The sequence below is a fragment of the Alligator mississippiensis genome, chromosome 7 (assembly GCF_030867095.1).
Source record: "Alligator mississippiensis isolate rAllMis1 chromosome 7, rAllMis1, whole genome shotgun sequence".
NCBI lineage: Eukaryota > Metazoa > Chordata > Crocodylia > Alligatoridae > Alligator > Alligator mississippiensis.
Window position 1 is genome coordinate 18373338 of NC_081830.1, and position 27105 is coordinate 18400442.

At 58.5% G+C, this 27105-nt stretch overlaps 1 protein-coding gene across 3 annotated transcripts in view; it reads left to right on the forward strand.

The window, feature by feature from the left end:
- Window positions 1–27105, forward strand: part of LOC102573177 (G protein-coupled receptor kinase 5) — a 42818-nt gene that overhangs the window by 12698 nt on the left and 3015 nt on the right. For 2 of the 3 annotated variants that reach the window (XM_059730672.1, XM_019491431.2), the window contains exons 2-15: window positions 15934–16029; window positions 17727–17839; window positions 21490–21567; window positions 21830–21930; window positions 22064–22156; window positions 22246–22309; window positions 22780–22920; window positions 23189–23397; window positions 23772–23809; window positions 24502–24591; window positions 24793–25001; window positions 25550–25687; window positions 25841–25978; window positions 26628–26759. In XM_059730672.1, coding sequence (XP_059586655.1) covers window positions 15934–16029; window positions 17727–17839; window positions 21490–21567; window positions 21830–21930; window positions 22064–22156; window positions 22246–22309; window positions 22780–22920; window positions 23189–23397; window positions 23772–23809; window positions 24502–24591; window positions 24793–25001; window positions 25550–25687; window positions 25841–25978; window positions 26628–26759 — 1640 coding nt within the window. The remainder of the gene's footprint in view (window positions 1–15933; window positions 16030–17726; window positions 17840–21489; window positions 21568–21829; window positions 21931–22063; window positions 22157–22245; window positions 22310–22779; window positions 22921–23188; window positions 23398–23771; window positions 23810–24501; window positions 24592–24792; window positions 25002–25549; window positions 25688–25840; window positions 25979–26627; window positions 26760–27105) is intronic. The other variant, XM_014595298.3, reaches the window with a different exon arrangement.

Here is a 27105-nt window from a genome sequence, read left to right on the forward strand (position 1 = left end):
TCCTTAGCAGTGCCTGGCTCCTGCTGTGTGGCTCTGCACAGGCATGGTGTGAGGCAGAGGGGGACTGGCTGACAGGAGAGACTGAGCTGGCAGGGTCTTGTGGGTACGTGGGGCTCCCTTGCTTGCTTCTAGTGCTGCTTGCAAGGGCAGAGCAGGTGCCGATAGCATGGCAGGGCACTCACGGCGGACTGCTTCTGTCCTAGCACCTGTCCTGTGAAGGCAGAACCACACAATCCCGCATCAAAGGGAGTAAGTCTTCTCCATGGGGCTCAGGAGAAGCTGGGTCTGGTTGACAGGGAGAAGGGGGCTCCAACATCCAACTGGATCCCAGCCTGAGCTGGGAGGAGTTCCCAGCCCTTCCAGAACCCAGCAGGAGCTGGAGGAGACAAGCTGTCTCCCCTTGTCCATTCAGGTCAGAAGCTCAGGTCTCCGTGCAGCTTCATGACACGGGCACTGCCTCGAGCATGCCCTGCCTGTTTGCTCCCACCCAGCTGTCCAGCAGCATAGGCTGCTTTGCGTGGCTCTGCATACCGTGGTGCCTTCCTGTGGCAGCCAGTCCTGGAGAGACATGGGTACATGCCCAAAGTCATCTGGTAGTGGTACGTGAGCTCCCGTTGCTGTCCTGGCATGTGCCATGTGGGAGCAAGCAGGGGTATGTGTGTCTGTGCCAGCCCTGGCCGTGGCCCCAGTGACCTGCCTGCAGCCACATGGTCCGTCTGTGGCAGAGCTGGAGCAGAACCCAGGAGTCCCGACTCCCACACTGTCATCGCTAGACCATGCTAGCTGTGCTGGGCATGCAGAGGAGAAGGGGAAGCAGCTGCTCAAAGTGCATGGGGGCCCTGTGCCCTCCAGGAGCTGCTCTGAGCTGTGGGGTGCCCATGTCCTTGGTGCAGGGCCATGGAGCCAACCACCTTTCTTGAGGAAAAGATTGAAGAAGCCTCATCTCTGTGCTGCCAGCCTCCTGCCGTTTAGCAACAGCTCATGCCTGGAACAGAGCTGGGGCTTTGCCCACAGCCTGATGGATCTATGCTCTGTCCCAGGCTGGTAACTCTTAGCAGCAGCAGCTTGGAGGCCTGACATCAGGCACATGATGTCCTGGCGCACGCGCGTGCACGCTATCAAAGCTAACGAGCCTCTTGGTCTTACCTCAGTTGCGGTCAGCTCTGCTCTCCAGCAGCGCTCAGAACCTGCTCTCTGTGCAGATCCCACGCCGAGGAGGGGCCGTGACGCATCCCCACCCACCCGCAGCACTTTCTGCAGCGGAGGTACCGAGGGATGCAGCCGCCCCATGATGGCCCTGGCTCTTGGTCCCGTCCTGCCTCGCAGCACATCTCCCAGCACCTGGCCTTTGAGGAGAGAGCAAGCTTCCCAGGGAATTCCAGCATCAGGTTACATTTAAAGACAATATAAGGAAAATAGACAAGAAGAAAAGACCAGAACTAGAAGTGCCCCCTCCCTCCTCTGCTCCACTTTTGCCCCCGCAGCACAGGATACGTTGCTCGGCACTGGCTTTTGTCAGAGCTGCGAGGAGGGGCAGGGCAGCGAGGCAGCTGTCCCGCGCTCGCCTGCGTGTCTGCGTGGTGGGATCACTGTGCGCTCCATGCCAGGAACATTCTTATGGATGTCGTGGGACTGAACAGGCTTCCTGTTTGGGAGCTGAGCCCTGGCAGGGAGGTGCAGCCAGCGGAGCTGGCTCGGGCAAGCTCTGTCGTGACCCCCGCGGCCTTGGGGTGGACGCAGTATGCAGGTGCCCTCAATTGATCCCATGCAGGGGGATTCTTGACAAGGCGACTATAGATGTAAGCTGGGGTCTGCAGCACGTGAGCAGGCTGGACTGGGCATGAGACCCCAGGCAAGCCAGGCTGGGCCTCGTGTCCTGGGGTTCTCTCAAGGGAATGCGGCCACCCGCCTTCGTCTCTTGCCGCAGACTGAGTGCAAAAATCCTCCTTCGGCTCCGTCCCCCGTTTGTCGTTTTGCAGCCTGTCTTCTTTGCCTCTGTGCTTTGGTCCCTTGGGTCGCCCGTGAGAAAGAAGCAGCAAGTTTCTCATGTAAGCCAAAAGGTTTTTCCTGGGCCCAGCTCCAGGAACTGGGACTTTGCAGGGTGCATCACCTGCAGCAAGGCTGACCCTTGAAAGCAGTGGGCAAACACAGAGAGCGTGTGTGGCTGTGGGGATGCCCATCTCAGCAAGTGCCTGCGGTGTGCTAGGTGCTTCACAGACCTCGGAGAAGAGGGCCGCGTGGTTAACAGCACCCAGCCATTCCTTGCCAGGCCCTTACAAGTAGCTGTCTGGCTCCCAGGCTGTGTGACTCTCTTTAATTGGGGCTTGCATCTCTGAGCAGGTCTGTCTGCAGGGGCTCTTGGGAGCTGCCTGTGATTGAGGCTCGTCCCCTCTCCTTCAGCTGGCTCAGGGCTGGGCCTTGCCCCAGGGAGCTGGGCTTCAGAGCAGGGCTCTGGTGCAGCGGAGAGGTGGGGAGCCTGCTAGAGGCACATCAAGCCCGGAACCTGTAAACATCCACAAGGCAAATTCTGGGGAGGGCCAGCTGAGTAGAGGCATCTGCAGCTGTTGGTGCTGCTGCAGAGAAGGGATAACTTGGCAGAGCTGGGTATAGCCCCCAACCTGCATGGTCTGTGGAGGAGTGGGGCTGGGCACGCAGAACTGGCCCACTGGCTTGGGGGGCAGGTGGTACGAGAGCAAGGACTGGGAGTGACGTGGTGCTGAGATCTAGGCATAGGATGTTGGAGCTGATGATCTCTTTCAAGGAGATGCAGGCAACCTCTTGAGGCTGTCTTCCATGGGGACTGGTACCGATGGGGCTCCCAGGCTGCACACACAGGGGTCTGCACACAGTGCTGCACCAAGCCAAGCAGGCATGGCCTTCCCCGCTGCGCAGAGCTGTGGTCCTGACCCAGCTTGCGGGGCTAAGAGAGGCTACCAGGTCCTTTCAGCAGGCTAAACCCCATGGGAGCAATTGATGCCACAGGAGAAGCGGAGGCAAGCGAGGGGGTTTGTGGCACTGGATGTGGTGTGTGGCAACAACATGTCTAAAACCAAACCTTGGCACTGAGTTGCCTTAATTTCTACCAGTGGCCAGCAGGAGCAGCAGTGCATGTATTAGCATAGCACCATTGGGACCCACCTGTGTGGGGCAGATAGGGCCTCTGTGGCTTGAGGCTGTGGACCTGATGCCCCATGGTAGTGCCCGAGCCCTTGTAGGCCTGTCCTTGGGCTGGGGCACTGTCCGACAGCATGCTGTTTGGCTCAGCCAGGTGCACGTGGCCCCATCTGCATCTTGCACTGATGACTGGCTGGGTGTGACTGCTCCACATGCCCTTAGTGCTGGGTAATGTGCATCCGCTGCAGTTGGGGGAAGACGGTGAGAAGGAGCCTGTCCTGAAGTCACCCTTTTGTGCTGCAGCTGTTGCTTTGGCCTAGCATACAGGAGTCCTAGCTGTGGGTGTTGCCCTGACACAACAGATGCTGCAGCCCAGATGGAGCTGCCAGGGGGAGCGGGTTGTGGGGGCAGGCTCCCCCTGAGCTCCTTTCTCAGGGGTGATCAGGTACTTTCTGCCCCTGGGGAGTCTCCTGGCTGTGGAGATCTTCTGTGGCTGGTGCTGGGGTATGTAGGGGCACTATAGTGGCCTTGGGAAGGGGTCCATGCCCTGTAGGAAGCTGGACTCGGAGCATGCTCAGCCTCCTGGAAGGAGCTGCATGCCCTGAACGCTGGGCGCAAGGAGAAATTTCTCCCTCTGTACAGCCCCACAGCCCTTAAGCAGAGGCCTGATTTGCTAGTGCTGCTGAGCACCTCTTAGGCCATGGGGTCAAGGTGCTGAGTGCCCTGGCTCACAGTGACCACAGACTGCAGGGGACTATGCTCTGCTCGCAGACGGTTGCATGGGGCTGCCTGGCCCTGACGGACTTCACTGCCCTGAGAGCAGGTACAGGGAGGGCAGTGTTTATCTGCAGAGCTGGTGAGATTGTTGCTTTTCCCCTGCACTCCCAGCACCAGGCTCCCTCTCATGGGACCAGGTGGTTCCCCCTTCTCCCTAGTGTGGGCGGTCTGAGACTGGGTGTTCGTGGTGAGCCCTGCCCTGGTTCCTGCCTCCGGCCCCAGGGGCAATGCCTTGGCATGGCCAGACTTAGTCTTGGCTGGGAAAGCTCATTCCAAGCTCTGAATGTGCATAATTTCCTCTGGGCCACTCCTCTGGCCTCCAGCGCTCTGTCATGACCACGTCCTTCCCCTGCTGCAGAGGTAGAAGTGAGATGACACTTGTATGCATGCGCAGGGCTGCTTACACCCTCACTTCATGCAGGATAGTCCCTGGACTCCCCTCCACTCTGGGTCGGGCAGCGTGTGACTGCAGAAGGCAATAAGGGGTGTTTCCAGAGGGGGGGGACCAGGGCTGGCTGCTAAGGATCCAGGATGTGGCTTTCTCCTTCGTTGCTTTTTCTGTTGTGACCTGTGGGTCTGCACCAAGTGCCTCAGGTCTCGGTGACTAACCTCCCATACCTGCAGCATCCAGTCTTGCACCCTGCTGCCCCAGCCCTCTTCACCGCTGGCCTGACCCTCTGCAGTGCTTGATGCCTTCTGGAGATGACAACTGTGGGGTTGAAGGGACCTTGCACAGAGGTGGTGTGGGGAGGGTGCTGGCTATAGGGTCAGGATGCCTGGGTTCTCTTCCCGCCTTGATTCACTTTGGCCACTTGTGCGTGTTGTGCTGGACTCTGCCTTTAGTGGGACCTCAACCCCAAGGTGAGCTCCAGTGATTGCTCCTTTTCCACCAGTATGAGACTTCTCAAAGACCTTTGTGGAGCTTGGTGTGTTGTCCATTTGTTTTGTCCATTGGACCTATTTTGCACTGACAACTCTTTACTGCTTTTAGAGACCGGTAAAGTGTCAGGGGGGCAATGGAGGAGCCAGTAAGACCTGACCCCTGAGGAGCTGCTGCTGCTCCATGCCCTGCCCTGAGGTGTCAGCTCCTGGCCGCCCTGCCCTGGCCTGAGTTGCAGCATGCCTGACCAGTCGCATGGCTTCCTCGCTTGCATTGATGAGCTGCAAGAGGTCTACAGGCTGACTAGGGGAGAGGCACTGCTGGATCTGGTTCTGGCCAAATGGGAAGATCTGGTGAATGATCTGAGGATCAAGGGGAAGCTTGGTGACAGCGACCATGAACTGATTACTTTCTGTGTCCAACACAGGGTGAGCAAATCCCTCAGTAAAACAAGAAATCCTCAACTTTGGGAAGACTGACTTTCACAAACTCAGGAGACTGGTCAGTCAGGCACTCAGAGACCATGGACCCTCAGAAAGGGGAATCCATGAGGAATGACTGTTCCTTAAAGGCTCAATTCTTAAAGCACAAGGAAAGTCTGTTCTGTCCCACAGGAAAGGCAGTCAGCAGGTTGGGAAACCCCTTTGGCTCAAAAGGGAACTTTTGGACTTCCTGAAACTAAAAAGAAAAGCCTATGCCAGATGGAAAACGGGAATCATCTATCATCAAGGAGGACTATACAGTACTAGCCTGCACATGCAGAGAGTGGACTAGAAGAGCCAAGGCTGAAACCGAACTCAGGCAACCCACGGGAATCGAGGACAACAAAAAGTCCTTCAGATATGTGGGAAGTCGGAGAGAGAACCACGGCAACATTGGACCCCTGCTAGATCAAATGGGACAGCTGACAACTGATGCTTAGGAAAAGGCCAGTCTCCTAAATGATTACTTTTAATCAGTCTTCCACCTGCCCAAGGGGGGAGTCACCCTGTTGGACAGGACACACAGCATCCAGGGTGCAGGAGATGGGCCCACAGTTGATGTAGATCAAGTGAGGGAACACCTTGAGAGGCTCAACATCCATAAATCCACAAGCCCAGACAGAATGCACCCGAGAGTCCTGAAGGAGCTGGCGGACAACATAGCACACCCCCAGAAGACTGGAAAAGAGCCAGTGTGGTCCTAGTCTTCAAGAAAGGAAGGAAGGAAGATCCAGGGAATTGCAGGCTGATCAGTCTGACATCCATCCCAGGAAAGATCCCGGAGAAAATCATCAAATGCTGGTTCCCTCAGCCACATGCTACCAAAAGGCAACTTTCTGAGCACCGGCCAACATGGCTTCATTGCTGGAAGGTCTTGCCTGACCAACCTAGTCTCCTAGGAACAGGTGATACGCTGCCTGAACAAGGGAGACGAGGTTGATGTTGTATATCTGGATTTCAAGAAAGCCGCCTTCTTGGTCTCCCATGATGTCCTCTTAGTTAAACTGGGGAGCTGTGGCCTCAACCATCTCACGGTCCGATGGCTGGGAAACTAGCTCTGGGGTTGGGCCCAAAGAGTAATAGTTGATGGGAGCAAATCAACATGGTGCAAGGTGACCAGTGATGTCCCTCAGGGCTCAGTACTCAGGCCAGTACTCGTCAACATCTTCGTTAATGATACGGATTCAAGCGTCAGATGTGGACAGCGTTCCTTCTAAGCTGTGTGGTGTATATGGTCGCGCAGTCACGCTCATGCTGTGCTGCCAGGCACACCTGTATGGCCACGCATGCCACACAGCTTATAGGGAACACTGGATGCGGACTGGCAAAATTCGTGGATGGGCAGGCCAAAACCTGATGGCATTCAGTGTAGAGAAGTGCAGGGTGCTCCACCTTGGGAGGAAAAACCAGCGTTATACTTATAGGCTCGGCAGTGGTACACTCACTAGCACCATGACTGAAAGAGACTTGGGGGTCTTGATTGACCACAAGCTGAACATGAGCCACCAATGTGAGGCTGCAGCTGGCAAAGCAAACCAAACTCTGGCATGTATCCACTGATGCATTTTAAGCAAAACCAGGGACGTCATCCTCCCACTTTACTTGGCCTTAGTGAGGCCGCAGCTGGAGGAGGCCCAAAACTGGATGCAGTACTACTTCAGGAGGGATGTGGATAAGCTTGAGAGAGTCCAAAGGAGAGCCACCCATATGATCAAAGGCCGAGAGAGCAAGCTTTACGAGGAGATGCTGAGGGACATGGGACTCTTCAGCTTGGAGAAGAGAAGGCTCAGGGGAGACTTGGTGGCAGCACATAAGGGGGTTGCACCAGGATCTGGGAGAAGTTCACCAGGGTTCCCCAAGGGATAACAAGGCCTAATGGCCACGAACTTCTGGAAGTCTGATTTATACTGGACAGAAGGAAAAATTTCCTTACAGTCTGAGCATCCAGGGTCTGGAACTGACCCCCCTCTCTACCTCTCAGAGGTGGTGCAAGCACCTACTCTGGACTCATTCAAAAAAAATTTGGATGCTTATCTTGCTGGGATCATTTGCCCCAGCAGACTTCTTACCTATGGCAGGGGGGCTGGACTCGATCTTGCAAGGTCCCGTCTAGTCCTGAATGTCTATGAAATGTATGTTGTCCTGGGGGTGCATATAGCTGGGGGCTGCAGCAGAGGGAGGTCCCTGCCAGTAGGCTTTGCTTCAGAGAAGGCAGCACTGTCCACCCCGGCTGCTCTGCAGTCGGAGATGAGGCCCCCAGGAGCCAAGAACCAGTAGCTGGAATCGGTAGTCTGTATTAGGTCCTGCTTACTTGTCTTAAGGGGCTTGAAGTAAGAGGGGGAGGGAGGGAGGAGTCCTGGCTCCCAGCTCTTCTCCACAACTGTATGTATGATAACCAGGTCAAATGACCCCGCCTGGATCCCATGGCTCCAGGAGCTAAAGCTTGGAGAGAAATGTGGGGGGCTGGAGAGAGAAGCCCTGGGCCCTCAGGCTCTTGGTCCGTGCCTGCATGGCAAGTTGTAGCTGAGCAAGTGGAAACCCCTGATGTGGACATCTGTGAATTGCAAACTGGGGTGGGAGGTGCTGGAGCCAGACTGGTGTAGACAAGGTCTCTGGGACAATGGCATTTCCCCGAGTAATTTCACTGGAGCCTCCCAGGAGCCCTACGCTGTCCTGGGAGGAGGATGGAGTCCCTGACCACCTACTTAACCCCTCCCCTGGAGGAGGTGGCTGGGGGCAGCTGTGTGTCTGGGGCAGCAGGATGCTGTGCTGGGAACAGGGGTCACCATCAATCCTGTTCCCACTCTCCCTCCCCACACTGGGCCAGGAGGGGCAGTTCAGAGCCTCAGTGCCTGACGAGCTCCGTCCTGGTCCCATGGCAGGGGTAGGACCCAGCACTGGCTGTCTGGACCCTTTCCCACCTGCTGGCAATGGAGCCACAAGAGGTGCTGTGGCACTTGAATGAGGATGAAGCACCCAGGGGCCAGCAGGAGGGCTCTGAAGTCTGGCCATCCAAGCTCCTAGAGCCAGAGCTGGCCCAAGGCTTGTGGGCAAGGCATGCACAAAGCATTAGGAAGCCACACTGGGGCTGATGGTTTATGCCAGGCTGTTCCATGGTGCCCTGCACCATAGCATCTGGGCACGTTGCGAGTCCCTTGTGTTATGGCACAAACTGCCCCTGCTTGGTGGGGGCTGGGAGCCTGTGACCTTTCTGCACCTCTGTTTCTGGTGGGGATCTTGAGCAGGCAGCAGGGAAGCAAAAGGAATCGACCTAGATGCCACTAGGCCTGGGCCAGTGGGCTCTACACAGCACTGGACTCCCTGGCTTTTTTCCTGTACTGCTGAGTGCCCTGGCCCAGCCGATGCAGGACTGCCGCTTACACAGGCTGCTGTTGCGGTGTTTCCAGCCTGATTCAAACCAGGCAGCGTGCTGGGAAAATCTCCAGAAACCCTGCTTGCATCAGGTTCCCAGAGCTGTACGCAGGCAGACCGCCGCAGGGGGCCAGGGCACCCCCTGCTCTCCCACAGGCGGGCAAGGCTGGGTGCCTTTCCCCCACACCCCTTTCCTTCCCTCCCCCAGCCCCATGGTGCATCCTGAATGTGCTGAACCCGTCCCCTGGAGCAAATGAGAGTGGGGTCCCAGCCTTGAGCTCCGGGAAACACGTTAGAAAGTGACTGGGCTTCTCTCCCCATCCTGCGGCAAGCTAGCGAGTTTACGCGGCATCGCTAATGGATTGCAGGCTTCGCCGGCTGGAGGTCGAGGGGCTGACTCATTGCAAGGCTTGTCAGAGCTGCTGCAGGCCCCCGGCTCTGCAGACGCAGCCTGCGGCTGGGGCAAGGACTGATTCATCTGCTAGCTCTGGCCGCCGTATCCTCGGGTCCCCTCTCCGGCACAGGCCTTCTAAGGAAATGCTGGCTTTCCTCTGGTGAACGGCTGGGGACCTGGGTGGGAGAAGAGGAGTAATGTGGCTTTTGTGGTCTGCTTTCCCCAAACTGCTGCCTTCTCTCTTTCACACACACACACACACACACACACACCCGTGCTCGCACAGGGATTCTCGCTCAGCATGGGGAAATGTGCCCGAGGATGATAGGCCAGTCAGATGCCTGAATGCCGGCATGAGCCGCTCTCCCGGGAGGGCTGAGGGGGTGGGGGAGATGTGGGGATGGAATTTGGGGTAGGCAGGATCTCGCCAACGATCTAGCAGGCTCGTTGGGAACGAGCAGAAAGAGTGAGATCATTGCCCGTGTGGCTCCGGGACGTGATTAATATGCAGCCCAGAATTATGCCCCATTTCCCATCTGGCCGGACTGGCACGGGGCCCGTCGGGGCCAGCGCTGGGGTTGGTAGGTGAGAAGCACATTTCCATTGGTAAACAGGAGCCTTGCTGGCGGGTGCCAAAAATAACCCCAGGTTGGAGAGCTCAGCCTGCTCCAGAACCGAGCGTCTGCCTGCGGTGCAGGGCCTGGGCAGGGCAGCTCTGGGTGTACCAGGAGTCCAGCCTGGGGCTGTGGGCGACCTGGGGCTGTCTTGGTGCCAGCGGGGCAAGAGGCTGGGGAGGAACTGCCCCAGTCCCAGTGGCTGGGGTGCTTGAAGGCACTTGCCCCAGCTGGATGCGTAGTGTACGCTGTAGTGTGCAGAACCATATCTGGGGCCAGGGCACTGTGAGACGGCTGGATCTGCATGGGGCATGCTGGCCTCTGAGATGCTGTAGTGTCCTGGGAGCTCCTGGTCACTGCTGAGCTGGAGAGAGCTGGTGAAAGAGGTCTCCTGAGGCTAGGACAGCTGGTTGCTGCAGGCAGGGATCCAGGGCAGGCAGGGGAAGAGCTCCAGCTTTCCAGGAGCTTTTTACTAGGGCAGAGACGCAGCATGACCCGTTGGGTGTTGATCTCCCACATGGCCAGAACTGGACGGGTTAATGGCCCATGTCCATGGTATGCTGGCTCTCACGCTGACCTTATGATGTTTCCCTTTCACAGGCCCAGAGGGACCAAGAATCCTGGCTGCCGGCCAGCTGATAGAGTGAGGTTACAAGCAGGCAATGTCCTGGCCAGCCTGGCTCAGCACAGGGGTGCGGGCAACCCAGCCTGGCACAAGAGCTGAAGCTGGCCCAGCCAGCAGCCCCATGCAGGGCACCCCCTGGAGCTCCTGGGCATGGCAGAGGGCCCTTGCATGGGGTCATGGAGCCCCTCAGCACTGCTTGGCCGGGATTACTGCTCTTTCTCCAGCTGGGTTTGAGGTAGGCTTTGTCGGAAGACACTTAACCAGATGGTGCTGCAGTCCTAGTGTGCGACCCACATCCCGACTGGGTAGGGGGAGCCTGAGTGGGTGATGCACGCTTGCTGCCTTCGGCAGGGGGTAGCGCGCAATCCCAGCCCCGCCTGGCACTTACGTTTAACACTGCCAGAAGCACAACTGCCACTCCGGGCTCCTTGTCAAGTGCTCTGAGCTGCGTAGCCAAGCTGCTGGCTGCACCAGGGCGCAGACAAAGGCAGAGCACTGCTCTGCTGCTTCTGAGATGCTGGGATGCTCGCTGCTCCCTGGCGACTATGCAGGCCATGAAGAGGAGAGGATTGATGAAGGCCTGCGCCTGCGTGCTTGCATGCAGGCCTGCGCAAGAGGGAAGCGTGTGCATGCTTCATATCTTCCGTTCAAGCTCCCGCTCGGGCCCAAGCACTTTGGATACTGTTGTGATGAATAGCAGTGGTCAGGCACCCTGATCAGCCCTCCACGACTGCCTGGGGTGTTCTTGCCCAGCTCACCTCCACAAAGCTGATGTGCCTCATCTCTGAGTTCTCACTTCATGAGGTAAAACTGGCACCTCACCTGGCTGAATGGCTGGAAGGAGGCGCAGGCGGGTGGGGAAGGTCAGCCCAGCATCTCTCAGCAGCTCTAGGATATGCACGCACTGAAATGAAGGGAGTGCGAAGGAAATGGCGACTGGTTGGCAAGGCCAGGCGCTCACACCCCTCTCCATAGAAAATCAATTTAAAACATACGGAAGAATGTCATTTTATTAGAACTCCAGACGTCCACCTTCTTATGGTGGCTGGGTGCTGATGACAGAAGAGGAGCATGAATAGCCCTTAACGAGGTTGTTATCGAGCGTGATTAAAACCCAAGGGAGGAAGGGCCCGAAAGTCTTGAGTTCCTGCACAGAGCTGGGGTGGGGTTTGACCAGCACGAGCCCCTCTGTAACAGAGAAGCCAGCACCCCATAAGGATGCTGAGCCGTGGGCTGGGATTTGCAGCCAGCGCAGTGCGAGTTTCTGTTTCCCCATGAGAGGGGCTCGTCCAGATGCGAGAGGTTGCAATGTTTGGCTCGTTGAGATATCCAAAGCCTCCGCTGAGCCCTGCTTGGGGCATCCCACTCAGCTTAACTAAAGGGAGACTGGCTCTGTCCAAGCTACTGGGGACCAAGGAAGGAGAAGGCCTATTTGCTAGCAGTAACTCCAGCCTCCATATTGAGAAGCCACCTCTGCACTCCAGGCTCATGTCCCGTTGGGCCCATGTGCCATGGCTCTGCCCTGCCTTCCAGGCCCCCATGCTGGGGAGCAATTGTCCTGCTAGTGGAAACAACAGGCACTCTCATGTAGCGCGAGGCATGTGCAAGTGCAGCTTGCAGTTGCAGGAGGTGTGAAGCCAGGAGCAGGTTGAGGAGCTTTAGGGAAAGGGATGTAGTGGAGCCACGGCAGGCATCTGAGCAGGGGACGAGGCCTGGCAGCCTTTCCTCCTCTGTGCATGCATGGCAGGGTCCCACGGTGGGAGAGCTGTGCTGAAGGAGCTCCTGTGGGTCCGTGGCAGCATGGGCTATGTGCGTGCGGCTACCTGGTCTTGGCCTCGGTGGCCTTAGTTTTGGCCATACTCCCAAACAAGGCAGTTTCAGCATTGTCCAAGCACATGTGGGGCAAGCATTTGCCTAGGGAAAAAGGCCTGCGGGTGCCTGGGTGCCCAGCGCCTGGGGTAGACATGGGAGGGCACAGGCTGGGGTTAGGGAGGGAGGAATTTCTGATGCATTGGGTGCTTCTGAGCAGAAATTCTTCAAGAGGGGCTGTCAGCAGAGCTGGGCCCTGCCCTCGGGTTGGCACAGCCAGGCTTTCTTGTCCCAGACTGGGTTATGAAGGGGTAATTCCATCGTTGTTCCCTAGCACAGTCTGTGTGTGCAGGAGAGATTGGGTTTGGTAGTGCTGAGTAAGTCCAGGGACAGCTGAGCAGTTGTGTAGCTTGGACTCCACTGTGTTCCCCACCCTGGAGCCTGCCCGGGTGTCCCAGGGAGGCTGGTGGCCTCTCGGCCTCCTAAACCAGCAGTCTGTGCTGTTCCACCTGGCTGGGCCGTGGGAATCGCTCCCTGCTCGCAGCAGCACATGGCTGGGTAGTAAACAGCGCCCTGTGTTTACATGCTTGCTCTGCCTTGCTTCCTCCCAGCAGTGATTCCCCTTCGTTGAAGCAGCTGCTGACGCTGCACCAGAAACCTGCTGATGTGTCACCGCTCCGGTTTTACTCGCAGTCTCTCTGGCTCCTTTCCCCAGCGCGAGAGAACTTGAAATGAGGAATGCATTTCTTCTGCATGAAGGCAGGCTTGGAGGCATGGCTATAACGCTTGACAAACCAGACGGCTCGTTGTCTTCTTGCCTGGTTTCTCCTTTTAGGCTGCATGTGACTAGTGAATGCCCCAGGGCCCTGCAGTCTGGGACAACCCACTGTTATCAGCCCATCGGTGAACTGCCCCATGAAAACAGGGCCATAAAGCCCCGATAAGGTGTGGGGGTGCCTACATCTTCCTGCTTTGGAGAATCATTAGCTCACAGGAGTCTATAAAAGAAGATAAAGGAATAAACCAGGGGAGAAAGTGAGCAGATTAGCTGGGGCCATAACATTCCCACCAGCATCCAAGCTCTTGGTTGTGTTAATGATCTACATTAGGCAGCTTCCGGAGCTCCTCCAAGGCCTAGGGCCTCTGTCCAGTCCTGAGCCAGGGCAGCGGGGCCGCGGTGGAAAAGAGTTTCCTTGCTGTTGGCTGAGGGCACTGGGGGGCTCTGCTTTGAGCCTCCATCTGTAGCAGTGCAGGCCTGAGCTGCATCTGGGGAGCTGGAAGGTCACATGGACCGCGTGATCCAGGGATTCCACATGAAGGAGCGCCAATTGCCACGTGACTGCTTCGTGGTGAATCAGCTGCTCCTCATGTATGTGGAGGCTGCTACAGCATCAATGCTGGGGGGCTGGCCTTTGCAGGTCACAGGAATTTCCACCGTTTCTCTTTTCTCGTGGGGTAGCCAGCACCCGTGATGCCCTGGCCAGACTCCCTGCTTGGTCCCAGGGGCCCTGCACCCCCTGCAGCTGTCTGAGACGCTCTGCGGGACAGACTGAGAGCAAGAGGCTGAGCCTATCTGGGGTCGACTTCCTTTAAGCCCGCAAGCTGCTCTCAGCTGCACCTTGAAGACGCTCCCCAGGGGCACGGCGCTCTGCATCGTGACCTTGGGAAGGAGGTCTGCCATGGCGCTGCTGACGTAGTATGCTCAGCTGGGGAAGCCCTTGAGCAAGCAAGCCAACAAGGATGTTACGGATACAGAAGCGTTTATCCCGCTGGCTCGGGAGAGCCCAGTCAGGCTATTCACAGTTGTCCTTGGAGTGCAGTTGCCTGGGAATCCTGCCTCCAGCACACCCCGCTCCCTTCCCCCTGCTGACCACGGCCGGAGCCGCCCCTCCTGGACCCGCGCATCCCCTGGCAGCTGTGCCCGGGCTCCAGTTCCAGAAGCAGAGGGGGCCTGAGCCGTGCCAGCCAGGTGGTGAGTGGCACCTTGTTGTTCCTCCAGAGTCGCCCTGCTCCTGGCCTGGCTTCCATGCCCGGGATGGGGCAGCGCCTTCTGCAAACCGCCTGTCTCGTGTGTGCTGCTTGCCACCTGCTGCAGAGCCTGTGTGGCACTTTTCCCCAGCCCAAGGGCGGTGCTGTGGGTGTGATCAGCCTCCTGCTGCTGCACCTGTGAGGCTGCTGAAGCTGCTCTGTGCCCAGGGTGTTTCCTTTTGGTTTGGTTCAGTTGGCGATGTCATTTGGGCCCCGTCTCTGGAAGGGGGTCCCGTGGCTGCCAAGCAAAGCCCTGCTGGGAGTTACCTGCTTTACTACTTGGCTGCTTATTGAGCCACCCCGGCTGTGTGTTGTGGCTTGTTTGAACTCAGGCTGGTGTGTGGACTGCATTAAAGCCAGGCAGCGATACTGAGCACTCTTACCCCTGCTGTGCTGCTTGGGAGGGAGACGGAGGAGTCTGTAGCCTAAACCGCAAAGGCGTGAGCCAAGTGGGAGCTGTGGTGTCCTGTCCCCTTGCCTTTGCTGCCTTAAAAGCAGAGACACCAAGGATCTCCTTTGCCGCCGTGTTTCTAGTGGAGGAAGCCAGGACTCAGGGAAGGCTCCTGCAGGTCATTGCTGTACTGCCCAGCCCCGGCTCTGACGTTGGCCTATTCATGCAGGAGGAAGCGCGGTGATTACAGCAGGAAGTTCTGCTTGGCCAACTCCCTTGAGGACTTAGTACAACTTGGGCCCCCTCCTCCCAGGGCCTCAGGACAGGCTGCTTGGCCGGGGCCCCGCAGCGCTGCCGTGCAGCATCCAAGCCGGGTCCTGGCTTCCTGTCGGCTCACCTTGACGTAACAGGGCTGGGGGGTGGCAGCTGGTCAACAGCCGAGATTGTTATTGGCGGCCGACCAGCTCCGAGCCACTGGAATGAATGCTGATGTCAGGTCCCTACAGGGGTTACTTCATAAGCAAAGTATGTGTGTGTAAATCCACAGAAGCCTTTAAATGATCTCTTGTTGCCTGAAGCCCCAGTGGCTGCTGGGATTTTGATCCCCTTGCCTCTTCCAGATGTGTGCAGGGTCCCCCTGATTGCATGCGCTCCCGCTGGACAGCCTGCAAGGCAAGGGCATGCGTCCCTTGCCAATCAGGGGTGATAGCTGCCAGCATGTCCCGGGACTGCTGTTTTTGCAGGGAATGGCACTAGGAACAATAAACTCAGCAGAGAGATAAGGAAACCAGATGCCTGCGAGCAGGCTAGAGCGGAGGACAGGGCATTGTTCTGGGAGGAAGCACGAGCCCTCCCCCAGATCAGCTCCTGCAAGGAAGACCCGTTGTGGCCCCTGCAGCCCGCCTCCGAGTTGGGTTGGGAAGTCAGCCTGGCCGGCAGCCTGCCCCGTGGTGTTGGTGCTGTTGGAAGGGCATGCCTGCTTGTGAAAGCACAAATGTTGCCTCCAGCTCCTGGGGGTAATGTCAGTCACTTGTTAGTGTGTTTTAGTACCTGGGCTTAGCCTCACAACACCAGGCTGGAGCGTGGCAGGCTGGGCATGTGGCTCTTCTCCCAGGGAAGTGGCAAAATTGATGGCAGGAGGCGGTGGGCACTGTCTCTTCCCTCCCACCAGTGTGGGAGGCTGGGTGCTATGCCCAGCTCAGCCCTGCTGGCCTGTCAGCCCTTGGGCAAGCCTCTCCTCCCTGCTTCTGGCTTTCCTGGTATTGGGGTTCCTCACAACTTGCTCAGGGGGTTGAAGCCCCAGTTGGAGGGGGAAGCATTGCTGTTGCGATGGTATGAGTGTCCCGAGTGCTTGGGCCCCACAAAGCCCCCTGCCCCTTGTGCCAAGGCTGGAGTCATGCGTGATGATGCCTCCTGAGTCACTTTACCTCCCACTCTCTCCCGGCAGGAGGCGGAGGTAAGCGGAAAGGCAGGAGCAAGAAATGGAAAGAGATCCTGCGGTTCCCACACATCAGCCAGTGTGACGAGCTCCGGAAGGGCCTCGGTAAGTCATGCAGCCTGTCCCATGCCCAGCGGCTCCGGCACGTACGGCCTGACACGGGGCATAGGAGCAGTGGTGCAAGAACTGGCAGAACCTGCCTGGTGCAGAGCCTGGGCGTGCGGTGACGGCAGCCAGCTTGCGTGCTGGAGCCTACGGGCAGGGAGTGGAGCATGTGAGGAGAGCGTGCCAGGCTGCCGCAGCCTTCTGCCCTCGTACTGCTTCCTGCCTGGCTCGGTAGACACTCGGCAGGCTTGTTGCCTTCTCCAGCCCAAGAGAGGCCAGGAGCCTGTGCAGCACTGTGCTCTGCTCTGACTTTCAGCAGCAAAGCCTGCGATGTTTACTGCCAGCCTAGAGGAGCGATGCTCATTTGAGGCCTGAGAAAGGTGGAACAGGGCATCAGGAGGTGGGTCCCCCACTGCTGGCAAGGTTGCTCCCTTCACCGGGGGTCTCCCAAGGATACAGGCTCCCCTTGGACAGGTGGGGTTCTGGATTGTGCCTAGGTTTGAGGTAGCATGTACCGCATGTCAGAGGGCAGGCACGCTCCCAGCTCTTGGGTTTTGGGGACCAGGTGCCAGGCAGGGGCTCTCGGGGAGGAAGCAGAGTAGGAGATAATTTGGGCCTTCTCCTGTGCTCCTAGCAGCTGTCAGTGCCTCTTCCCCTAGTGTGTGCTGGGCCGTCTGTTCCACTGGGACCCATGCTGTGAGCCCAGTGTGCAGGCGGGCTTACAAGGCCTGGGAATGCAGCTATGGAGGGGTACGGGGGCCAGAGGGAGGTGGTTTCCTGCTCGGCAGCAGGAGAGGAACTGGGGGAAGCAGCTGAGCCAGGCTTTGGTGCACTGAAGAGTGCAGACCACAGCTGCTTGGGGGTTTCTCCTGGAATTCGTGGTTTGCAGCTGGGCCCAGCACGGGGCTGAGCACCCTTTAAAACTGCCCGGGAGGGAGGCGTGAGAATGGGCAGCCCCGGCTGGTCACACACGCACACTAGGGAAGGAGTGAGCAGCCGTAAGGCCTGACCTAATGGACAGGCCCAGCCAAGCCCCCAGGAAGCTGTCCCTCTGCAGCAGGGAGCGGGCCCCCCACAGAGCCCTGTGCAGGCAGCAGGAGACTGCTGTTGAGCTGCAGGTGTTCAAGCTGGCACTCGGCTCTCACCTACCCAGGCCTTTTCCAGTGCAAATGATCCCTTGTGGTATGACATGCAGGCTCAGAGCCCTTCTAGCTGCAGAAGCCCTGCCGTAGCCAACAGGCCTTTGCTGCAGATATATCGGGCACCAATCTGCCAGGGACTCTGTGCAGCCCTGCACTAGGGAGGAGCCTTGTGCCCATCACCAGGGCCTGTCCACCCAGAGCAGTTGAACCCACTGCCCGTTCCCTTGCTCTTGGCCTGCTGTTGCTGGCTGAAAATAAAGCCCTTGGCCCTGTGGTCTCTCCTGGTACCAAAGGTGACCTGCAGGGTAGTAGCCAGAAGTGCACTGGGGAGAGATCCATTCCCCTGGGTGGCACATGGCAAGGGCTGAGTCGGGTCTGAGCAGCTAGCAGGGATTGCTGGGGGCTCAGGGCATGGGGGATTGAGTGTTGGGAGGACCATCAGTCTCTAAGATCGTCCCCTTGTGGGATGAGATCTGTGCAGATGCCAACACGGCTATGGTGAATGGGACCTCAGGGCCACACTCCTGTCTCATCCCCTCCTGGGCTCTCTTGCAGAGAAGGACTACAGCAGCCTGTGCGAGAAGCAGCCCATCGGCAGACTGCTTTTCCGTCAGTTCTGCGAGACCCGGCCTGAGCTGCTGCGCTGCATCCGCTTCCTGGACATTGTGGTAAGTAAGGATGCTCTCGCTGCCCGTGCAGGGACTGGGTCACTTGGGTTATGGCAGGAATCCCCAGGGGTGGGCAGGGGGTTGGCAAGGCAGGAAGGGGGTATGCATTAGCTTAGCATCGATGGTTGCAGTTCAGGGAGCTGGATTTGCTTCAGGACCAGGTGGGTTGCCCTGACTGACAGCAGTTGCTAACTTTAGCCTGGGGCAGCATTCAAAGTCCTGCACTAATATTAGCCAGTCCATACGTCCCCCAGGGGACTGGGAGGGAAGGGAGGGGCAGTGCAAGTTGGGAGGATGCAGCACAGGCTGCAGTGCCAGGCAAATCTTTAGGCAGGGTTTATGCTGCTTTCCGGGTGGAACTGGGAGGTCTCGGACACATGCAGTGGGACAGAGTCCTTTGCCTGTCCCCTTGTAGCTCCTTGATGGACTGGCCACCTGGAAGGTCCTGGGGCACCTGAGCAGTGACACAGCCCCAAGGGCTTCACAACAGGGCATAGGGAGCTCCATGCCTTGCTCTAGGGATAGGAGGCTGAAGGAGGACCTTTGGGGCTGGCCCCAGGATTTCTGCACTAAGGCCACGTGTGCTCAGGTCTGCAAGACTGTCGGGGCTGTTTACGTGCTGGCAGCTGGGCACGGCCTGTAACCAGGGCTTTGGGCAGGAGAGCTGACTCTCAACTCTGGAGGAAGAATCAGATCTGCTCATTTGCTATTAAAATCCAAGGGGAAGCTTTGTAAATATTAGCCTAGCAAGAGGTGCTGACTTTGGACTGCTGGGCTCTTGCATGGGAGAGAGCAGGTCGCTTACCACCTGCCTCCCCCTGCTGCTGGCTTCTTAGGGGGCTGTGGTGGAGAGGCAGCTCCTTAGGCATAGGAGGGAATGAAATGGCTAAAGCCTGGCCTTAGCGCTCGTGGTGGGGGTGGGGTGGGCTGGAGAGCCCGTCTCCCGGCCCTCTCGAAGGCAATGGTGCAAAAATTCCATCCGGATGACGTGGAACTTAAAGTCAGCCCTTCTTGTGAAATAATATCCGAGTGTTTTCCAGAGGGCTTTCTCCCTCCTCCCAGTGTTTCCTGGGGCTGGATGGCTCCGGCAGCACTAGGCTTTGCTCCCGGTCATGCCAGAGGCTTAGGGCTTCTTTTCAGTAGCTCACTTGAAATCCTGCCCCCAAATCCACGTGCATCTGCTGTGAGGTGGCTGCGATGCCAGGAGGCAGTTGCAGATGCTGCTGACCAGAAAGCGTAAGCCTCGTGAAGTGGTCTGTGTTTCCCATTAGCCAATCGTTTATGTAACGGGGCAGCGTTGGGTCCTCCGAGTCTAGAGGAGCGTTCTGGACCCTGCCGCTGTGGGCTGGGGAGGCTGCGTGTGTGCCGCCAGCGCTGCCAGCAACTGCAGCCCATCTACCAACACGTTCAGCTTTTAGTTTTAGCCTGGTCTTGGCTCATCGGAGTGGCAGCGAGCAAGCTGGTCATGCTTAATGGGAAACACATGCCTGGGAAGCAGTCCCTGGGTTGTGCCAGGAAGCTTGAGCTTGTGGAAGATTCTTCACAACGAGGCTTTTTTGGCCATTTAAGTAAATAAAGCTCCCTAGCCAAGGTGGGTTTGGGCTTGGTGGGGTCTGGCAAGTGCCAGAAGCCAAAGAGCTGGGCTCCTTGCTTTTTGCCCTTCAAGATGCCGGTTTTAATCTTGCAAACATGTGCCCAGCATCTGGTTCCACTTCCTGGGGGATCGGTCTCCTTTCCGATACACTGAGACATGAATAGAGAATTTTCACTTGAAATCCTGGGGAAATTTTCCCCCTGTTGCACCCAGCAGCCAATTCAGTCTCTCTCATCCCCCATGGCACAGGGTCTGGACTGCTGCAGAGGGAGCCTCTCCTTTTTCACACTGGGCCTGTGGTAAAAATTAGCTGGGTGCTGCTGATGGCAGTCCCTGTGTTCAGAGGTCTTAGAACAGTCTGTGCAGCAAACACAGCTGTGTACCAAGGCAGTGGCGGTGTTAGAAGAGGATGCATGGACAGGAAAAAATGACTGTGAACAAGTGTGAAAGCTGTGGGTTCCTATTGTAATGGTCTGGGATAAGGCCTGAGCCCTTTGGCCCGGCTCTGTGTGTTTGCTTGCTGAGGCCGGCGAGAGTGAACTGTGCTGCAGTCCCCAACCTTTGGTCACTTCTGTGTTGCATACACAGCAAACACCCCTGTGCTGATGCAGCTAGTGGCTTGTTGCCCCCTGGGCACCCATGTGTTGACTCATGCCTTGGTTTGAGCAGCCAGCACGGGAGATGCCTGGCTTGAGCCCAAGGAGAGGCAGGGAGAGCCCCTGGCAGCCCAGCAAGGGTCACTACAGGTCACTCTGACTTGCTGCAGTAAACTGGGGAAGTGTCGTCACACACATTGGCTGACCCCCGTGCCAATAACCCCATCCATTCTCTGCTGTTCAGTCCCTGCTCTGACTTTGGGCTTGCTCCAGCTACGCTTGGGAGCTGGGCATGTAGGCCAGGAGAAGCAGCACCCGTATGCCCGAGATACTGGCTTTGCCTGGTCCTGTCTTGTCAGGGGTGATGGTTATGCTGTGCCAGGTGGTTCTGGGCCCGGTGTGCTCTCTGGGAGGTGGGGAAGGGGCTTGGAGCACAGAGCTGTGCAAACACCCCACTTCCCTGGGCTCTCCAATGTCTGTGCCAGAGACAGCCCTGTCCTGGGGAGCATGGGGATGTTGTGCCAGCCAGCTCCTGAACATGGGCAGGAGCCTAGGGTCTAATTGCACTTGGAGATGACCCTGGCTGGCCCTGGCAGCTGGGTACAGGGTGTTTTGCATCCCATCACCCCCCTCCTCCAGCTCCCCAAAACACTGGGCCCCAGAGGGCAGCCTGCCCAGCCACGCTCCAGCATGCAGGGCTGGCGCAGGGAGGTCCTTATCCTCCCAGGGGACAGTGGACATTCCAGCCAGCTTAGAGGCCGCTGGACAATGGCCATGAGAAACAGTGAAGGAAAGCACAGATGTCACCCGAGCCCTGAGAACGAGGGCAGCCTGAGAGCTCCTCACTGCTGTGCTGGCGGAGGAGGTCACTACAGCACCTGCTCCCTGCTGTGCCTTTCGCTGCTGCCTTCCATCAGGGCCTGGGCACTATGCTGGCTTCATGCCCACTTCCGCTGTGTCACCCTGTGCCAGGCAAATTAGCCCCTTGCCTACAGCTGAGCCTTGCTCCCGAGTCGCTCGTGTTTCTCAGTCTCCTAGTGCCCAGCCACGTTCCAAACCACCAGTATGGGTTGGACTTGCATAGCTGCAGAGCTTGGCTCTGTCTGGGGGAGAGCGGGAATAAGGGAGAAGCGGGGAGGTGGGAATAAGGGAGGAAAGCAGAGGGGGAAGTGCAAGGGGTCTGAGGAGGCAGGAGCAGAGCAGGACTGGGAGGCCAGGCATGGGTGTCCAGGACTGTCCTGCAGGCCATATCCCAAAAGAGGACCCCATTGTGCTAGGCACTGTACAGAGAGACAGTCCTGAGGGCTGCAGTCCAGAGATGAGGGAGAGGAAGAAAGGCAGGCACATCCTGTGGTCTCCGTCCTCCTTGTCCCATGCATGCATGCGGTGGGCAGAGACCCATGGTAAATGAGGCTGCCCTGCCGGGCTCGGTGTTGATGTCCTCTCTGTGTCCTGCCTAGACTGACTATGAGCTGTTCCCAGATGAGAAACGCAAAGAGATGGGTGAGGAGGTCATCCGCCAGTTCTTCAGCACAGAGGTGAGCCACCGTTGGGGTGGTGGGGGCGGTAGCAGCCCAGAGGCCGGCACTCAGCAAGGGGAGGGTGCCCCTTGCTGGCAGCATTGCAGAGGTGCAGGTTTGCATCCCAGGGCACTGCTGCTTGCACCGGACTGAGTGCGTGGAGCCCAGGACTGGGCTAGGGGCTTGCAGTGGAGGAGCCCAGCTTGCGGACAGGGTAGCTGCAGAGGCAGCCCAGACCTGCCAGCCCTCATGCCTGCAGCACTGTCCTCTGCCCCTGCAGTCTCCAGACTACCTGCCGGAAATCAGCCAGGCCCACATCAGCCAGTGCTTGGAGAATCTGCAGAAGAGCCCCTGCAAAGACCTCTTTAGCAGCTGTCTGCAGTGAGTACCAGCCCCTGCTGCCTTCCCCACCACTCTGCCTTCATGGAGGGGGCCTGCATGCTCTCCTGTAGCCTGCCTGTGAGGGTGGAGAGGGTGCTGGGAGAGCAGTGTTAATAGCCTCTTCTTCCCCCAGGCCCTTGCATGAGTACCTGAGCCGAGGCCCATTTACTGACTTCCTGGGCAGCATGTACTTTGACCGGTTCCTGCAGTGGAAGTACCTGGAAAGGTGAGCGAGCTGGCAACCTCTACCCTGCCTCCCTCCTGGGGCTGAGCTCAAGCAGGGCTGACTTGAGCTCTGTACTTCTGTTGCTGCAGGCAGTCGGTCACCAAGGATACTTTTCGGCAGTACCGCATCCTCGGCAAAGGGGGCTTTGGAGAGGTAGGGGTGTGCATCTGGAGGGGTGTTGGGGCTGTGCCGGGGCTCACTGTCCTACGCTGTAATGTGTCAGGGCCGCAGTGTCCAGAGTCCTGCAGCTGAGCGATGGGCACAAGGGCAGGGCTGCTGGTCCTGCAGGCTAGGCATAGGGCAGGGTCCCTGTTGTAGAGTGCTGGTATTGGGGCTACCCGTGGCAGTGTGACCAAAAAATGAGCGGCTTGATTTTGTGCCCTGAGTACAGAGCGGTGTGAAGCAAACTGGAGTGGCTTGTTCAGTCCCTCTGCTTCTGGCCTGGCCTTCCCATGGGCCCTGGGGGAAGCCTGTTCCCACTGTCCCCTCTGACTCAGCCTAGCTCTGGGCACCAGGAGAGAACTTGACCTCCAGGCTGTGGTCATGTCTGTGGCCCCGCTCCCCTGCAGGGGGATGGGCTGCTCTGAGGGGGGTCTCAGGCCATGTGGTGTCCACACCCCCAGGTGTGTGCCTGCCAGGTACGGGCTACGGGGAAGATGTATGCCTGCAAGAAGCTGGAGAAGAAGCGGATCAAGAAGCGGAAGGGGGAAGCCATGGCCCTGAATGAGAAGCAGATCCTGGAGAAGGTCAACAGCCGGTTTGTGGTGAGTGTGTCACCCTGCTGGACCCTGAGCTGTGATTCTGCCTGTTGCTGCTGCTCCCAGCCCCCGTGGCCTTGGGCCCAGGGGTTGGGTCCTGTGCAGGAGCCTCTATCCCAAATCTCCACTGGGCACTAGCAGGTCATAAACCCCCTGGTGCTCCTGCATGGGCAGAGGCTGGCTAGAACTGAGCTCCCCAGTGCTCTCTGGCTGCTGCTGGTGTGGGAGTAGGGAGCTGGCAGTGGCCCTGCAGGGCCGGCCCTGATCCCTCTAGGGTGGGGGGCTCCTGCAGGTGAGCCTGGCTTATGCCTACGAGACGAAGGACGCGCTGTGCCTGGTGCTGACCATAATGAACGGTGGCGACCTCAAGTTCCACATCTACAACATGGGCAACCCCGGTTTCGATGACGAGCGCGTCATCTTCTACGCTGCTGAGATCTGCTGTGGTCTCCAGCACCTGCACCAGGAGGGCATTGTGTACCGGTGAGTGGGGCTGGGGGCCTCCACAAACCAGCCTGAGCAAGGGGGATGCCTCCTCTGATCCTGGAGGGGGGCAGGGGAGATGGGATCATGCCCTGCCAGGACACCCTTGGGAGGGGGAAGGGACCTGGAAGTCGCTCCTCTGGGAGAGCTGCTGGCAGGCTGCATGGTAGGGGTCTGCCTGGCCTGGGGCTGCAGCCTGTGGCTACCAAGCAGCTGTGTGCATGGAGATGTCCAGCTCCGGCTCAGTGGAAAAGAGCTGGGAGGCCACGGATGCTGTAGACCTCAGGCCTGCATGTCTTCATCTACCAGTGCTGCCCCAGCAGGCCCAGGCTGCAGGTGCCCTGCACTGAGCCACGTTGTCTCTCCCTTTGCAGGGACTTGAAACCAGAGAACATCCTGCTGGATGACGACGGTGAGTGGAGAGCACCGACCCGAGCTTGGAGGCTGGTGGGGTGTGAGCCCTAGATCCTGACGCTGTTGGTAGTTAGTGACGCATGCCCTCCTACCCTGGTGGATCCCCCTCGCCCTGGAGGAGCTGCAATGAGTGTGTCTGGCAGGGGCTCAGCAGAGCATGTGCTGTCAGGGATGCAGGACATGGGCAGCTTGAAGACCTATGCCAAGTGGTTCCCACATCACAGGCCTTCAGCAGTGCAGGGGAAAGCTGCTGGGCACTGAGGCTGACAGGCCTGTGGGATTTAGGCCCCTAGTGCAGGAGGATGGTCTGGATCCCTGTAGGGGCTATGGGACAGGTAGGGACAGCTTCCAGGACAGCCTGTGAAGCAGGCCCTGTCTGCTCTGTCCTGGGAGGCCCTGCCTTTCTGCTCCATGGTTATGCTCAGTGCTGTACTCCCACCCCGAGCACAGCCACATTTGGTGCTGATGGGTGTCTGTGCCCCCTTGGAGTAGAGAGGCTGTTTCCTTGTCCCCATCTCTGACATTCCTCTGCTCCTGGCTATGGCAGCCCCACCTGTATCTTCCCAGCAGGCCACATGCTGCATGGAGGCGCGTGTGCTAAGACCCCGGACAGGGCAGGAGCTTGGTGTGAGGCCAGGCCAAGCATCTTCCTGCTGAGCTCCTCTGATTATCTTCCCTGTCCTGCTGCAGGTCATATCAGGATCTCAGATCTGGGGCTGGCCATCAAGATCCCAGAGGGCGAGACAATCCGGGGCCGGGTTGGGACCGTCGGCTATATGGGTGAGTGCTGACGTGGGTGAAGAGGGCTCTGGGGGAGCTGGGATCTGCAGCACTGGGCCAGGGGTTGGCATCTGGGGGGAAGCAGCTTTGATATCTGGGTTGTATCAGACTGGTGGCAGCCTAGACTGGGAACTGGCTCCAAGTCAGTACCTGGTTTTTAATGGGGTGCACCTGGGGGCTCCCCCACTGTGCTCCCTGCAGCCCCAGAGGTGATCAACAATGAGCGCTATACCTTCAGCCCTGACTGGTGGGGGCTGGGCTGCCTGGTCTTTGAGATGATCGAGGGGCAGTCACCCTTCCGAGCCCGCAAGGAGCGGGTGAAACGGGAGGAAGTGGAGAAGCGGGTGCGGGAAGAGCAGGAGCTCTACTCAGACAAGTTCAGCGAGGACACCAAGGCCATCTGCAAAGCGGTGAGTGCCCTGCCTGGCTGGCCCCTGCCAGCAATGCCTGGGCCCTCGGGCAGGGCTGGGCACACGGAGAGAGCAGCGGGGGTGTTGTGCTGCATGCCAGGAGTGACCACCTCTGGGGCTCCATGGGGCTAAGGGGTCCCCAGCCATGCAGCACAGCAGGGCCCAGGGCTCCTGCATCACTGCTGCTGCTCACTCAGATGCAAATGGCGCTGTTACCCTTTTGGGTGGAGAGTGTTGACAGGAGGGGAAGGATCCTAGCTGGGGCAACATGGGGAGAGGGGACAGAGCTAGGGTCCTGCTGGTGTGAGCAGTGGGAAGCAAGGGCTGCATCTGCATGTGTTATTGCAGCACCTGGCCCTTGGGGCCCATTGCTTTGGAGCCTTCACGACCACCAGCAGGCCCCTTGCTGACCCCCTGCCAGTGCTGGGGCTGCCTGTGGGGCACAAGGCACCTGGGGAAGCCCCTGCCTGCTCTTTGCAGCCTATGCCACCGAGCTTCCTGCTGGCCTCTCCCCTGGGTGACCGTGTTTTCTTGGTCCGTCTCCCCAGCTCCTGGCCAAGGACCCCAAGCAGCGGCTGGGCTGTGGGGAGAGCAGGGCAGCTGAGGTCAAGCAGCACCCTTTCTTCAGGACCATCAACTTCAAGCGCCTGGAGGCTGGGGTCATGAAGCCATCATTTGTGCCAGATGTAAGGCTGGGCCATGGCAGGATAACGATTGTGGGGCTGTTCTGGCCATGCTGGCTGCAGGGCAGGAGGTTGGACGGGCTACCCTTGGCCAGGGTCTAAAGGACTGGGGCTGGAGCTGAGCTGTGGGCTAAGCTGTATCTTGGTTTGCCGCAGCCTCGGGCTGTGTACTGCAAGGACGTGCTGGACATCGAGCAATTCTCAACTGTCAAGGGCGTCAACTTGGACCAGACAGACAATGACTTCTATGCCAAGTTTGCCACTGGCAGTGTCTCCATCCCTTGGCAGAACGAGGTACTGGGCTGTGCGCACCCTGTCAGGCCCCTCCAGCATTGGGCTGCTTCGCCCTGGCCACGACGTGGGCACAGATGGGGAGGGCAACCTCCACCTGGGCCCCTGCTCTTGTGGGCTGCTCAGTGGGGCTGGGTTCGAGCCTAGCAGACTGCCATCAGGGGGGTAACAACGCCCTGATGCCTTGCACTGTCTGCCCCCCGATGGAGCAGCAGGAGACTCGCAGCAGCCTGCATCCTGGCCAATGCAATGCCTCAGCATGGTCTGCAGTGGTTCCCCATGCCCGTCTAGAAGCCAAACTGGGGATATCAAGGCTGCTTCAGCCAGAGCTGGGGTGGACCTTGATGCCAACATCTGCTCTGCACCTTCTCAGCTTGCCTGGGGACACAGATGGTGGGATACAGCCTGGGGCCAATGCTGCTCTGTGACCAGGGAGGCAGCCAGGTTGGCTCCTGTGCACCTGGCCTCTGGGTTCTCGGTCGGGGTGGGGGTACCCACGTGCAAGGCTCTTCCCAGTGCATCAGACCAGCTGGCACCTTCACCCTGACCTGTTAGAGACCAGAGCCCTGCTGCCAAGGTGCCAGGTCCCAGTGCTCCTATTCAGTCTAGTCCTGGGGCCTGCGCTGAACATTGCCTCCATCTTCTCCCCCAGATGATTGAAACTGAGTGCTTCAAGGACCTGAATGTATTTGGACCAAACGGGATGCGCTCCCCAGACCTGGACTGGAAGCAGCTTCCTGAGCCCCCCAAGCGCAGCCTGTTGCAGCGGCTCTTCCGGCGACATGTAAGGCCAGCTCTGTCCCGCCTGCTTTGTGCTTCTCCTGCGCCTGCCTCAGTCTTTGCCTAGACTGGGTCTGGGTCCAGTGGGCCACCCTCGGATGCGTTTCCCAGCTGAGTGCCAGGGGGAGGCTGCCTGTTGGCTATGTAATTACTGTAGGACAGTGCAGACCCTGATCCAAGTCCTGCTGCATGGTGGGTTCTTCTTGCCTCCTGTGCTGCCCAGCCATCACCTTTCCAGAGGCCCAGGATGTGTGGGATAGAGCTGGGGCTGTTGGAAGCTCCCAAGCTATGCCCATGGCCTGGCTAGGCTGACCTGTCCTTCTGCATGGGGCTAGTGTAGCTGGGCCCCT